The sequence below is a fragment of the Thamnophis elegans genome, chromosome 14, assembly GCF_009769535.1.
Source record: "Thamnophis elegans isolate rThaEle1 chromosome 14, rThaEle1.pri, whole genome shotgun sequence".
NCBI lineage: Eukaryota > Metazoa > Chordata > Lepidosauria > Squamata > Colubridae > Thamnophis > Thamnophis elegans.
In genome coordinates this window covers 23,617,238-23,632,893 of record NC_045554.1, presented here as the reverse complement: position 1 = coordinate 23,632,893, position 15,656 = coordinate 23,617,238, and the positions used below count along the sequence as shown (strand labels likewise).

Sequence of the window (15,656 nt, the reverse complement as noted above, 5' to 3'; positions counted from 1 at the left end):
GACAGTGAGCAGGGTCACACCAGCCTTAATCCTATCGGATCCAAACGGACGCCAGAGATAGCACCTCCAAAACCTCCGGCTCCCAGGGTTGCCCTAAGAAGGGCAACAGCACCGAGCAGAGAAATTCAAGGACTTTCTGTCCTGTAGTTCTTGGCTTCTATAAGAATCACAGGGCTGAAAGGGACCTTGGAAGTCTTCTAGTCCAACCCCCTGCTAGCAGGAGACCCCATCATATTCCGGACAAATGTCTCTTCTTAAAAGCCTCCAATGATGAAACACCCACAACTGCTGAAGACAAGGTGTCCCACTGATTAATGGTTCTACATACGAGAGACTCCAACTAAACCCCAGTTTAAAGCTTCATTTTAACATGTATGTTGCTAGATTCTATGTTTGATTCATTTCCTAATTGCTGGAGAACAGTGGCACAAACGCCCAGGTGCAGCCTTTGGGCACCTGCAGACAGGTTCAGTGCCATGTGCTAAAGGGCACTGCTGAACATGAGGGCAGAGATGGCAGCCAAAGCCTTTACGGGTCACCTAACCAAACTGGCATTTCAAGAAGATGGAAGACTTTCTATGAAGGAGAATATTTGTAGCTCAGGGTTGAAATGAGTTTGGGTAAGGAAACAGCCAAGCTCGGAGAGCACCAAGGACCCTCATGGAAGAGTTTGTTTTCCAGAATTTCATTGAGCTTTAAGAGATTTTAAAATCCGGAGATCGGGGGGGGGGGGGGATCCAAACACCTCATCAGGCATGAGGTTGCAGCTCAGAGTTGTGCCCTAAGAGCAAAGTTGTGGACCAAATCCACAATTGGCACAAGGTGTAACAGGATTCCCCACCTTTGGGGATCAGAGGGGGTCTCTTTGCACCCCTTGCTAAACACCTGGTGGCCACTGGTCCAAGTCTAGCAAGAGGCAGCTTTTCGTCCTGCAAAAGCTCAAGTAAAGGCACATCTCATTAATAATAGGACACAAAAAGGGGTTTAATGGACGGGGGCATCTAGCTGTGGCCATGGGGTCAAAGCCCCCTGCATGAGGCATGCAAAGACAGGCTGTCATGAAGCTTCTCGGGGTTGATGCTTTGTGTTCTACCCTCTTGTGAGGTCCCAACTTCTCATAGGGCGAGGAGACCCAGGAGGATAAAAGGTTCTCCCAGGAGAAATCTCCTCTCGGGGGCCAGGAATAATCTGCTTGGCCAGAGCTTCAGGAAGCCAGGAGGTGCAGCAGGAGGCCCATGCAGAGGAGGCCCTGCAGCCCCTGCTGTTGGCCCGTCTTTGCTGAAGAGATGGCGAGCAGCTCCCCCCCATAGTAGTCGTAGTAGAGCGGAGGGTTTGCTCGTCCCTCGGGGGGGCCTTCCAGGGAGCCCAGGCTGTCCTCCTCCAGCTCCTCCGAAAGGTTCAGGCTGAGGGGGTCTTCTGAAGCATCAGAGACATTGAGGGCTCTCAGGGCCAAAAAGGGTTCAAAGAGCAGCCTCTCCTGTTCCTCCGCTGGGCTCCCAAAGGCTGGATGCCTTTGGCCAGGAAATGGGGATTCTGGAGCCCCCCATTTGGCCATGGTGGCCACGATCCAGCCACTGTAGTAGATGAGGCGGCTGTAGAGGAAGGGCCCGTAGCATCTGGTGCCCCCTTCGCTCAGCAGGCCCTTCAGCACCTGCCTTCCTTCTGCCTCACACAGGACCGGGTTGCCAGCTGACCCCTTGGAGAGAAGACACAGGTCACAATTTGAGGCCCTTTTGGACCATCTGAGACACAACTAGTTGACCTCATGGAGCCCAACTCCTGCTTCAGGGTGGATGTCTTGGGGACTTGGGGCCCCCGCAGGAGAAAAAGAGAGCAGCCGAGTGAACAAGGGGAGTCTTGCAGGGTTTGAAGAAAGGAGCCCATCAGCCCAAATGTCCACCCGAATGTCTCTCAGAGGGGCTTGAGGTTCCTGATGGCCACTCACAAGAGGGGCACAAGCAAATGACTGCACATTAAGCAGAAAGCTCTGCCCACTTGAATAATTGCAATGCAAATGCAGATGATCCTCTACAGCGAGCTGAATCCAGCCTGCGATGTGGTTGGATCCGGCCCACAGGACCCTCCTGGAAAACGTAAGGGGTCTCTTTGGCCCGGTCCACCCAGTGCAAAGAGGAAACATTGGGCCAGCCATTTGGGGAGTGGTGTCAAGCTAGCCACGCCCACCCTGGTTGGCCCCTGAAGTCAACCACAATCCTGATGCAGCCCTCAATGAAATTGAGTTTGACACCCTGCTCTACAGTATACAATTGTTTTGTCTGAAGGCCAAAGAGACAGAAGTTACTGAGTTCTTTAACCTCAGATGCTTGCAAGAGAAACATGGCGAAGTACGTCCTTGCTTTCTGGCAGATTCTTGCTAAGTGCAAGCTTGCTTGAAAGAGCAGGAAAAGGTGGCCCTCTGAAGCCCCCAGTGGGATCAAGGGGAGGGTAATGGGCCTCCTTACCAGACATCCAGGCACTCGGTCACCTTCCCGATGGCTGCAACACTCCGTGCTGACGGTTCTGTGCAAGGGGCAGGGGTCCACATCTTCCACCGAGAGTTTCTGCAGAGGACCAGTCCCTGGGGAGCCAAGGCAGCAAAGAACCTCCATGAAGTTGTAAAGGTTGGCAAACTATCCTCCATTGCATCTGGCTCTCCCTTTGGGGCAGCTGGGGAGGTTCGTAGGAAGAGCACTGGCTCACCTCCTTGAGAGTCCGGCCAGCCAGCCACAAAGCATTTACTCAGTGTTGCCCCTGGGAAGTCTGGGGTGGGGAAGCAGACAGGCTGTACGGCAGTGCTGAAAGGGAGCGGAGTGCTTGTCTTCAGCAGAGCGATATTGTGCACCAGGGTTATCTCGTCAAAGGCCTCGTGGGGGATGATGGTATGGATGGGCACCGGAGATTCGCGCGGCCCTTTTGGATCTGAACCTCCAGCCAGAGCGGAGATCTGGGTCCTGGAAACAAAGGAGGGTCACCAAGAAACAGCAAAAAGTCTGTAGAGATTCTCCGTCCTCCAGGCCATCACAGTTGTCCCAAAGGTGCTTTTTTTTCAAGAGACAACTGGGCTTCCTTGTTTTTTCTTTGAAGACCTTTTGCTTCTCATCCAAGAAGCTTCTTCGGCTCTTCCCCACCATTGTGTCGGAGCTGAAGAAGCTTCCTGGATGAGAAGCAAAACGTCTTCAAAGATAGAAACAAGAAAGCCCAGTTGCCTCCTGAAAAAGCATCTTTGGGACAAGGAAAGAGCAAGGGTGCTGGAGGAAACATGGATTGTCCAGGTCACCTTTCCAGATGGGCTTGGCCAACTTCTTCTGGCACATTTCCTGGGCTGGAGGAGCAAAGTTTTATCAGATGAATGTCCACTGCCTGGAGATGGAGATGGAGAGGAAAGTTTGCCTGTTTAAAGCTAGTGACTGCAAATAGCAGAGAAGACGCAAGAACCTCAGGGTCAAATTAGAATTTTTTCATTAGGATCCTGGCTGAGAGTAGAAACTTAGATTCTCCCACGTGCTTCAAAAGTGCTAAAGGGAGCAGCCTGGAAGGGCTGGGGGGGGGGGGGCAGGAAGGCTCTACCTGGCTGATCGCTGGTGTGTGTGTGTGTGTGATGGTCGAAAGCAGGAACAGGGCTGGGCTGAGGACCAGTTGGGACCAACAACAACTGATGGGCCCTTCCCGTTTCTTTTCTAGCGCCAAGAGGACAACAGAAATAATGTAAACAAAAAGTTTTTTAAATTAAAATAAAAAGATAAACCCCCAAACAAACTGAAAATATAAACTAAAAAAGAAAAGAGAGAAAAATGCATCTAGCTTATATTTTATACTTATCAATAGTTTTTCCTCCATTCAATCATGCTGGCTTCTCAGAGACCGGACAAATCCCTGCAGCTTTCTTAGCAACATTTTTTAAAGTGCCATTGCCTCCTTCTTAGGGCTGAGAGAAAGTGACTGGCTCAAAGTAACTCAGCTGGCTTTGTGCCTAAACCAGAACTAGAACTCACATCCCCCAGTTTCTAACCCAATGCCTCAATTTCTACCCCAAACTGGCTTGTATCAATAGTTATTGGTTGTCTAATATATGCACCCGTGCAAAATAATCAATAAATACGATCATTGTAGAAGAATTCTACCAAAATAACCCATGGTGCTGTATACCATTTAATTAGCAGAACATGCTGCCTTTTCCAGCTGTACTGAGTTGCTTGAAACAGCCGCTACCTCCCGCCGCAGACTCCCTTCCACCCTTCCTCCTCCTGGCACCTGGTACATTGCCATCTGCTTCTTTCGCCCCCAGTGCTGTAAAGGACAGAGGTGGGAAGAAGAAGAAGATGGTAAACCAGCCCCTTTGGCTTGACTGGCAGTTCAATTTAGGGAGTTGTACACACCCGGCTAGCCAGGGCAAGTAGCAGTGGGACCAAGCAATAGCAATAGCATTTAGATTTACAGTATTTACCCCTTCATAGTGCTTTACGGCTCCCTCTGAGCAGTTTACAGAGTCAGCCTCTTGCCCCAAACTGTCTGGGTCCTTGTTTTACCCACCCTGGAAGGATGAAGGCTGAGTCAACTTTGAGTTGGTCAGGATCGAACTGGCAAGGAGCTGAATTAGCCTGCAAAACTGTATATTCTAACCACTGTGCCACCACGGCTCCAAGCAGCATTCATATTTATTAAGTGTGCTTCAGGGGACACAGTAATGGTGGCATAAGCTGTTGCTTCACTCAATGCAGGTCAAATCCATAAACATTTTTTGCAAAAAATCTAAAACAAGAGCCAGTGGTTTTTTTTAAAAGGATCCCATGGGCCTGGGGAATGGCAGGGAGCTAAGCACACACATGGGATGGGAAATGGGAAATGAGCAGGATTTGGAGAACCTGTACCATCTTGGTTGCTCATGACTCCTAAGTATCTCAAAATAATTGTTTAAAAGTGGTCTCTCGTGTTCCACCGGGATCTCAAGGGCTGCATTTGTGTGGGTGTAAAATCCCAGGATGGTCGCCAAGGGCCATCTTGCCTGCTTGCTTGGAATGAGGTTCTGAGCATTACCTGCTGTGGAAACTGGAGGCTGCGCTTAGGATCCAGTCTTGACTTAGGATGGAACCAAGTGCAATGTGGCTGCCCTGATCCTGCAGCGAGACCAGCCAAGGGAACTCACCGACAGCAGCAATCTCTTGGGCAGAGTTTGTGGGAACTAAGCTGGCTTGTCTGCCGCAAACTGCAGCTTTGGGAAAGAAATGTGCAAGTCCGTCATCAGGGCCTCCTGGCCCTCACCTTAAATTTTTGCATTTCTTCCCCATTTCCCCAACTACAGCATGGGTCCCCAACCCCCGCTCCGTGGACCAGCACTGAGCCACAGCATGCCAGAAACCGGGCCACACAAACAAGTGAAGCCCCATGTGCGGCATGCAGGCAGCACACAAAACCAGTCTGTGGGAAAACTTCTCTCCACGGAACCGGCCCCTGGGACCCCAAAGGTTGGGGCGGGGGCTGATTTGCGGGATGCTCAAAGGACACAGCTGCATTTGACACCATTCTTTCTGCTATGATTTGTCCCTTGCACTTCCTGCAATGTTGCCCTTGTTTCTGAGCGCTCATTAAATTGATGAGTAGAAATTCTCTCCCAGAGCCCCCAGCTTTCCTTCCTGGCTTCCTTTCAAGGAAGGGTGCGGGACGTTTGCACCCTTTTGGGTGGTACACCTTTTGTGCCCATTCCAGACTCGGAGGCTCTGCTCACGGTCATTTATGCCCTCATACCCTCTTGTTTGGACCACTGCAATGCACTTTACATGGGGCTGCCCTTGAAGAGCATTCGGAAGCTTCAACTGTATAGAATGCAGCTGCACAGGTAGTGAAGGGTCCTCAGACATGCAATATGTATAACACCACTACTGTGTCAGCTGCATTCATTACTGGAATGTGCAATTCAAGGTGCTGGTTATGACCTCTAAACCCTACAAACTTTGGAGTGCCTTACCTGGGGTGTCTTTTCTCCATGGTTTCTACCTGTCCTGCCTGGCCTGCTGCAGGTCCTGACATCCAAGGAATATGGCTGGCATGGACCAGGCGATGTTCTTTTCTGCTGCAGCTCCTGCCCTCTGAACCATCCTTCAGAGACTCAGATGGCCCCAACCCTCTTGGCCTTTTGTAAGGCCTTAAAGATTTGTGTGCCCAGCCTGTGTGTTAAGAGCCCCGTTTCTTGGCTACGACAGTTATAATAATTTCCTCAGCAGCTGCACATATTGATGTTTGTACTGTTTATAACGGTTTTAGAAATGTTTGCTGCCCAGAATAACTGGATTGAGATGGGCAGCTATAGAAAACGAATCAATTTACCTTCTTTTCGTGGTCGGTATTGCCAATCCCGATTCTAGGAAACACAAGCAGTCGTTTTACACAATGGGCGCCCCTCTGACAATCACGTTTGCCCATTGTGTGAAATGGCTGTTTCTTAGAATTAGGATTGTCAATACTGACCATGAAAAGAAGGTTATTCATTCATTTCTGTAGCCACCAATGGCAAAGTTTCTGTGACCGTAAAAGTTGAAGGGAAGACGAATTAGCAACATCAAAGCAGCAAGGAAAGGATTGAAAAATGCTTCAGCAATTGGGAAGGAAACGTCCACTCACTCAAGCAGTTTATCCAGTCTCGCTTCTGTCCTGCCTGCACAGGATCTGGCAGTGGCAGCAGAAGGCCGTCCTGGGCACAAACAGCACAACACTGTTTCTCCATTACTTTGTGTCCCTCGTACCTCCCAACTCCAGCCTCTGCCCAAAAACTCTCGTTGCGGCCCTCTGAATTGGGGGCAGGGGAGGTTTATCTCGGTTCAGGAGCTCCACTCACCGGCTCCTCCAGAAGGAGGCAGGATGAAGACCGAGAGGAGAAGCAGAAGGCTGACATGCCGGCCCTGTCAAAGAGAGGGAGGGTGAATTGGGGAGAGGGGCAGTTCTGTGCCTCCGTCCTCACCCACAGGCCCAGCAGCTCTGGTCAGATGGGCAGCTTCAGGACCCCAAGAGGAGCCGCTGGTCAGTGGTTCCCATGGAGCATTTCTGGGCAGGCTGAGTCTGGAAACGGTTGGCTTCTTGGGGGGGGCGGCTGTGCTTGGCTGGTTCTATGGGCTTCCTCAGGAAAAAAGAGTGAACAGAAGGTACATTTCTCCAGAGGACAAGAGGCTGCCTCTCCTCACCTGCATTCGAGGAGACAAGCACGTTAGGAGGGCGGGGGCTTGGGTGAAGTCTACACCCTGCATTCACAGCCACTGGGTGGGTTACAGCAAGATCCCAGCCGTTCTGGCCAGGGTGAAGCAGGGAGTCCTGGGCTCAGTTTTCAGCGTGAGGATCTTTGGTGGAGAGATCAGTCAGGGGAGAAAAGGGGCCTCTGGCAATCCAGAGTTTGGAAGGAGAGTCGATAGGGAACTTGCCCCCTGGGCGGAGGGCAGAGTCTTTACCAAAGAGCTTCTCACTGGGTCTCGGGAGCGCAGAGTTTCTTCCCTCTTTTGTTTGAGACAGAAATGGGATGTCTCTTTCATTCTGCATTGCCCAGGGTGGCAGGACTCCTCTTCTGCTAAGGTTCCCTGTTGGTTTGTGTTTCCAGCCCCTGTTAAGACATCATGGTTGCCATGGCACCAGAATTCTGCCTCTACTCTGTCACTGGCAGAGAGGTTTCCCCATTTGCTATGAGCAGCCAGCTTGAGGGGTAGGAGGACACAGGTAATGCTGGGCCAGGGGGCCTCCTTTTTCTCACCTTCCAGCTGTTGATCCAGAAGCTTTTGTGAGGCTTCTGGCCTCTTTTTCCACTGACTTCTTGGGTCTTCATTGCCAGCAATCCAATCCATTGCTGGCAAAGCTGGGTTATATCACCCAAGATCTTCCTTCAAGGAGTTTCTATGGCTCCCCAAAGAAGCAGGAAGATTCCAATTGCAGACAGACAATTGTTAGAAAGTGTTTAGCGAAGACCTGGATGCGGTGATGGGTTGCAAATGGGAAGGAGCAGAAGTCATGAGGCTGGTAATCCTGGGGGTCTCCTATCCCATCATTTGGATCTGAAGGCCTTTTGGGACAATTATGTATGGCAACCCTTACTCGAAACGGGTAGCCTTTAGTTGTAATTTACTCTTAAAATAAATTTTAACAATTTCCTTAAATAGTTTTTGGTCGTGTTTGTGTATTTTGACAGTGAATATATTTTCGAAATAAATCAAGATGGCTCGAGTAGGGGTAGGTGAGAAATGTTTGCAAATCCTTGGCTTCCAGATTACAAGCAAAATAATTAAGAATTTCTAGGTATAAATGAAAACGTCTTCTTCCATGTTATACAGGTAGTCCTCAACATACAACCACAAAGAGCCCAAAATTTATGTTGTTAAGTTAAAAAATTGTTAAGTGAATTTTGCCCCATTTTACGACTTTTCTTGGCACATTTGTTAAGTGAATCACAGCAGTGGTTAAATGAGTAACCCGGTTGTTAAGTGAACCTGGCTTCCCCACTCCCTTTGCTCGTCAGAATGTTGCAAAAGTGACTCCAGGATGCTGCAACCGTCATAAATGTGAGTCAGTTGTCAAGCACTCTTCTCTTTCAGGACTGATAATGGCACCCTCACCACATCGGCCACTTTTGAAGACCTGGGCAAGGCGAGAGATGGCAGATGGTTTCCTTGGTCCTGTCGGCCTTTCAGTGTCTTTGGTACCATCCATTTCCCCCACCACCACCACCTCTTGAATGAACTGCAAGGCTTAGCAGTGATGGGCCCTGGTCCCACAGGGAGCGGGGGCATCTTGGGACCCTCTGTTGTGGGGTGCCCCAGAGCTCCCACTCTCTTATTGAACCCCTATATGAGGCCACAGGGAGCAGCCATCCATTGGCACAGGCTCAGTTGGTGGATAGCACTACGATTTACCCCACATCATTTTGTATAATTCAGGGAGCTGTGCAAGAGGCCCCTTCTTCCATTTCTCCTCCAAGAGCAACACTATGGGCCCAGCCAGACAACCTGACTGAGGGAGGCCAAGCACTGCTAGTCCCCAGCACCTTCCCCATTGGGCCAAGCTGGCTCTCTTTCTCAATCCTGGTTGAAGAGGAGATGTGGCGGGAACCTGATGCCAGGGCTTGGGAGCTGTTCAGATCGGTGGGCACAGGTGCAATCCTAGTAGGATGGTGTTGCTGCTTTAAAACTCAGGTGCCCAAAAGGGGTGGAGCTGGAAAGAACCCAGTCCCTGAATTTGTGAAAGATCCAATAACCTTGTAAAAGGCGATTTTCACCCTCCCGACCCAACAAATAAAATCCCAAATATTTCAGAAAAGCAAAAAGTATTTATGAAGAGGGCAGTCAAGTCTTTATATATAAATGATACATACATTCAGTATACGTGATGTGTCAGAAAGTAATGACTCAAACCAAACAATAAAAGACATTAATCAGATTTGAGGATTAAACAATAGAAATTGATTTCAGATAACAATTCACAAATGCTTAATTTATGGGTTAAATCACTCCTTTTCCCGGTCAGATTTGTATCTTTCTTAACACAGATCAATCCTTGACGTACAACTACAGCTGGGACCAGAATTTTCATGGCTAAGCAAGGCAGTTATTAAGTAAATTGCAATCAATTTTATGACCTTTTTTGCCACAGTTGTTAAATGAATCACTTGCAGTTGTTAAGTGAATCATGTGGTCGTTAAGAAAATCTAGGTTCTCCCATTGACTTTTTGCTCTCTTTTTATTTTGGGTGGTATAGACACTGATTGAAGAAATAGATGTGTTTTCAATGTGCCTTAGAGGATTTGTTAAGAATCCTTGCAACCATGATGACTCTTCAAAATCTATGTTCTTCTATGATTTTGAATGTTTGGATGAACCATCTTATTTATACCGTGTTTATATTGTATAGGTCCCATGTTGGCCCGGTGGTTAGAACGCAGTATTGCAGGCAATTCTACCCACAGCCTGGAGTTCAATCCTGACCAGCTCAAGGCTGACTCAGCCTTCCATCCTTCTGAGGTCAGTAAAATGAGGACTCAGATTGTTGTGGGTAGTATGAAAATATTGCTGGCATTAAACCGACCAGGGAGTGCTGTAAAGCGCTATGATAAATGCTAAACGCTACAGCTATCGTGTATACAACTTCACAAAAGCCTCAAGGGTCCTTATTTATTCTATGACTATTGCCAGAGGAGTCCGCTGGTTCTACTGAAAATTTCAATTCCTATGCAAAGCTGATAGTTCTAAAAGATTTCTAGACAGAGCAGGATTATCTTCTTGCAACAATCAAGCTTGCATCATGGAGGCCACTGGTTGCAGCAAGCAATGGTCCTTCCTCTAGAGCAGGGGTGTCAAACTCAATTTCATTGTGGGCCGCATCAGGGCTGTGTTCAACCTTGGGGGATGGGTGGGAGTGGCCAGGGTGGGCGTGGCTAGTTCAGCATCACTTGTGTCGGCACCAGTGGCGGGCCAGGCGCTCTGCCAGTGAAAACAGGGAGCTGAGCTTCGTTTTTGGCTGCGACGGCCTCCTGTAACCCTTTGCCAGCGAAAACAGCGCTCAGGAGGGCCGCACGCAGCAATCCTGAGCTCCGTTTTCACTGGCAGAGGCACTGTGGCCCAGTCCTTCAGTGTTTCCAGGACGGCTCCGTGTGCCAGATCTAAGTACCCCACAGGGCGGATCCGGGCCCCAGGCCTTGCGTTTGACACCCCTGCTCTAGAGCCCTGTGACCGACTTCATTTGGGAAGGTGAAGCTAGCTTGCCCTCGGAAGCCAACATACACTTGCCCAGTTGAAGAGAGGAGGCCAGACTGGCAACCCAGTGGTGAGCGACTCTATCTGAGAAATGTTTTCTGTTGCACCAAATTCTGTATGGCTGAAGAAGTTATAACTCCATGTGTCCTTTCTCTTTGGCTGCCTTTTCCGGCAGGGTCTTGGTCCAGAAGGCCACGGCTTTCTCTTTCAGTTTTCTTCCCACCTTTTGCTTTACGCCTATTTCCAGATACTGCTCACTCAGGTCGTACCTGGGCCAGGTCACCAAGCCAGCTCCATTGGGGTTCCTAGAGACGGTTTAGCAAAGGGGGGGAAATTCCCGATACGTCACGTGACACCACCATGATGATGTGAGTTTGACACCCTGCTCTAATATGACCAGCCTCACTGCTGAAGTCTTAGAGCTCTGGTGCTCCTGGAGGTGATGGGTGCCCTTAGGAGACAATTTGGAAGGGGACATTCTCCGTAGCTATTAAGTCCAATTTATACCAGTTGTATAATCTACCTGAGTAGTAAATTTATGGACATGTGCAAAAATTCTGTGACTTACCCACTGCGAGCAAAATTAGCCCAGTATTTCATAATCACTTTGCTGAGCATTTTATCTTCTTCTGTTGCATTGTCTGCAGGCAGGAATATAAGGATGGTGTCAGAAAAAGAATTACAGCTTTGGATTGTTTAAAAGATAAAGAATAAAATCCAGAAGTAATATCAGCACCTTGAGAATCTCAGTAAAATGCAACTTTTGCCAGGCATGTATTATTATTATTTCATCAGACTCCTGATTAGCCTTTACCCACTCCTCACATGGCATCTGAGAACTCAACCAAACCTGGATTCAAAACACAGCCTAGTGCATGGCCCCATGGGAGTCTGACAACCAATCAGAATACAAGATCAAGATCAAAGGCCAGAGAGGGCATAAAACCGGTGACTTTCAGCATCTCAGCTCTTCTTTGCTTCTCCACCCAACAATGAAGTATGTGATCACCTTTTCTGTTCAGGACTCAAGCCATGTGGTCCTGTCCACCATTAAACCATCTTTCCATGTCTCCAGTGTCTTTTCCCCACTTGGAGTCGAACCCAGAAGGACATTTCTTTCAACACCTTCCTCACCCTGGTTTCCTTTCAGCCCATATTGGCAAAGTTGGCCTGCTAATAAGTTGCAGGTGGAACAAAAGCAGTTGGTCCCTCTCTGCTGAGAATCCAGAAAAGGTGGTGGCCCTTCTCTCAGCAGGAACAGGCCCACCGCCTTTAGGTTGGGCCAGTGCTCCAGACTCACCTGTGAAGAAGGGCTTCCCAAAGACAAAGCCAATTTCATCCCCATGGTCCACTTTAGTAAAGTCTGGCCTGAGGCTGTTGCATTCACTCAAACGATACTGCAGTTCATAGATGTAGGCCGGATAGCCGGCATCTGGAAAGACAAGAATGTGGCACAGAGCCACCATCTCTTATTCTCCAGGATTTGCTCTACCACAGCCAGATCCCGAAAGATGCAATTCTGGGTGATTCTGACCATACACAGGGAGCCCATGGATGGGAATGATTAGGAGCAGTTGAACACAGCTTGAGCTACTTGTTATCATGTGTGTGTGTGTGTGTGTGTGTTTGTGTGTGTTGTATTTGTGCTGATAAATAAATAAAGGGAGACTAGTATAGATCTATTTCAAGTTATTTAGCTCTCATCAGTAAGCCATACTTACTGGGATTCGAACCTGGGCTGTATTACATATTAGGCAGATGTGTTAACCACTAAGCCACAAGGTTCTCCTCCTGTGTGTGTGTGTGTGTGTGTGTGTGTGTGTGTGTGTATACATATATATATATATGGAATACTGCTTCCTTTCTCTGTCTATCGGCTCATCACAAGAGACCATCACGACAGATAGCCATAATGAAAGCTGATGAGAGCTAAATAGCTTGAAATAGATCTATACTAGTCTCCCTTTATTTATTTATCAGCACAAATGCACACAAATGTAACAAAGGCAACAGTAAAAATTATGGCTTTCTGTCGTGATGGTCTCTTGTGATGAGCCGATAGACAGAGAAAGGAAGCAGTATGCTTCCTCCCATATTTGGGCATACCAGAGGTTGTGACACACCACATACAAACATACATACATACATACATACATACATACATACGGACAAAGAAGTTCTGCTGTGATAAAAAGAAGCCTCTTCCAGCCTCAGAGGTCACCCCCTATGACCCTATCATGGCTCCAGCCTAAAATTCCCACCTTTTAAGGCAAGTGGGGGGGGGGCTCTCTCTTCCTTCTCCTTTTGCAAGAAATTGTCCCAGTGTGCAACTTCTTATCAAAGAAATAAGGCGCCCAGTTCTGTGCCCAGAAGGGGCCTCTGATCACCCTGGCCATAATCGGCCAGACCGCTGGGGGCAGATGTGGGGAGGAGATGGCCTGTAGGGGTTGCTGGAGCTTCCGGGTCTCTGCCCTGACTTGACTGGACCACCCTCCTCCCCAGGCTCCTAATCAGATGTCGAGGGGCTGCAGGATGGGCATGAGCTGCCTATCCAGTTTTCTTGCATGAATGATGGACAGATGCCTGTCAAAACTCACCAGCTCCCAAGCCCCAACCCTGCTTTGCCCTCCTGTATCTGTCCATTTTGGGGGATGGTTTCCTGCTTGTAAACAACTGCCAGAAAACTGGAGGGGAGCAAACCCCGAAAGTCTCCTAGATATTTCCCTTTATCCTTTCTGGACACCTTCAGCAGAGCAACGCAGGGCAGGCAGGGGCTACGGTCGATCGGAGGCCAGTAGTGGGGAAGGGAGCCCCTCCCTTCCCTTCCCCACCAAACTACAGCAGCCGTTTGACTTGTGGCTTTGAGAACGTCGCTAGCATCCTTTTAATTTTGGATTCTTTTGCATAATGCTGAGAGCTCAGGCAGAAATGACAAATCAGGGGGAAACCTGCAGATGGTCCCAAGCAGCCTACAGGCAGTCCTCGACTTACAACAGCTCATTTAATGACGGTTCAAAGTTATGATGGCCTTGGAAAACACAACTTGTCTCTGCACTTACGACCGTTGTACCTTGGAGTAGCAACTTGGCTCCTTGGCAGCCCTCTCGTGTTTACTGTCATTGGGGGCCCCTTCCAATCCTCTGGTCCGTATTAGCAACCTTTACAGCCGGTTTCTGGTCAGCAAGGCCAACGGGGGATGCTGGCTTTGTGTAACGACCACAGGACAAACCATCATAGAATTTGGTCCGGTTACACGAGGACCCACTTTATGACTGCACTGACTTACAAAAGAAATTCCAGTACCAACAGTGGTTGCAAGTCGAGGACAACCTGTAAAATGTTGCTGCTGGCCTGGCCTGCTGACCTTGCAACTGGCTGGCTGAAGGGAGGGAGGGATTTGATCAAAGAGGTTATGGGAGGAGACAAGACACCGGTCATTCTCCTAGATCTCATTAAGGCTGCTCAAACCCAGTTAATTCCAATAGCTACTGACCTCGGTGGTGTCTGGCAGTAAGAATGCTTGGAGCAATGAATACGGCATCCCCCAGTAAAGCCAGGAATTGATCTCTGAGTTGTTCCGGGTTCTGGAGATCCTGGAGATATTCATCAGCAACCAGAGGAAGGTCCTGAGGAGCCACTCCCTGTAACAGTCAAAGAAAGGTGGGCCAGCAATGTTGCAGCCATACTGGTTTTCAGGTTCCCAAGAACATTTCCTGGAAAGCCCAAGGTCCAGAGAACTTGTTTTATCAGAATTCTGTAAAACCAAGAAAAATAAAGGAACCTAGATAAACAAGAGAGTCGTAGTGGGTGTCAAGGATCAAACTCATCACCTTTTCCTGATTTTCCCTCCCATCCTATGTCTAGATGTCCTCAGGAGCTGCGCATCTCCTAGTACGGCTGGGCACAAAGCCCCTGGAAAGTCCAGAGGGGTCCGAGGGAAAGCAGGCAGGACTGAGGCTGGCGATAAATTCAGCCGCACCAAGACAGTGCCTCTTACTGTGAGTTGCTCTGTGCTGCGTAGCAGGAGATTCGCAGTCTCTTTGTCAAGTCCCTTCGTGAAGTTTGGAAACTGGAGAAGCTGGATGGAGTAAAACCAGAGGGTTAATTCTGAGTGCAATCAGGAGAGCGGAGGCAAAAAGGCAGCAGCAGCAGCCCTTCATCCACAAAGGGAAAAGGCCCACCTGAGGAAGCATCCACCCAAATTCATCATCATTGACCCCAATGATGTAGGGAAGATTATTGAAGTTTTTTTCTGCTAAGAGCTCTCTGGGACTCTTCGGAAAAAACCGACCATCAGCCACTGCAGGCAAAAAGAGAACGTGCTGGAGAGGAAAAAGAAATCAGTTTAACACCTTTTAAAATATTATTTTCATGGAAATCACAATAAACCCCCTAAGTTATGGTCAATAGAAATGGAAGAACATTATTAATTTCTGTACATAATTACAGTTTTAAATTGTTGTAACTTTAATTCTGCATCTCACGGTCCAATACTGTATTTTTATAGTCTCACCTTCATTTTTGGGTCACTTTGTATAGAACTGTCCTAAATCTGAGATGTGCTGAGTGAAAAGTCACCTTCCGTGAGTTCAGAGGAATTCTCCTTACATCAGACCTCAGAAGACAACTTCAGATGACATAGTCAATTGTTTCCTCCCCCATTTGTGCTCTCTGTTCTTTTTTCAGTCTTTCATGCATTTCTTTCTTGGGTTGGGGTGTTTCCTTCTAATTTGTCCATTTCTTTCTATCAAATTCCTAATAAATAATTTTTAAAAATGACATGGACAATAGTAAGGCTTGTCAGCCTTTGAGGTAGCTCCGACCAGAAGGACATTCAGAAGTATGAATTGTGCACGTCTGAAAGTGCATCTTCCCCACCCCCTTGTCCTTACAGTCCAAGAAATGAGGCAGGGTCCCTTTTGAGGCATCTGCCAGGCC

The 15,656-nt window shown here is 48.5% G+C and overlaps 1 protein-coding gene across 1 annotated transcript in view; it reads right to left on the bottom strand.

The window, feature by feature from the left end:
• Positions 1–858: 858 nt before the first annotated feature.
• Positions 859–15,656, bottom strand: part of LOC116517752 (fatty acyl-CoA hydrolase precursor, medium chain-like) — a 40,878-nt gene continuing 26,080 nt past the window's right edge. The window contains 8 exon segments of the mRNA XM_032230902.1: positions 859–1,696; positions 2,463–2,578; positions 2,701–2,951; positions 11,287–11,359; positions 12,019–12,150; positions 14,212–14,359; positions 14,716–14,796; positions 14,900–15,040. Of these exon segments, the coding sequence (XP_032086793.1) occupies positions 1,205–1,696; positions 2,463–2,578; positions 2,701–2,951; positions 11,287–11,359; positions 12,019–12,150; positions 14,212–14,359; positions 14,716–14,796; positions 14,900–15,040 (1,434 nt within the window). The 3' untranslated portion in view covers positions 859–1,204.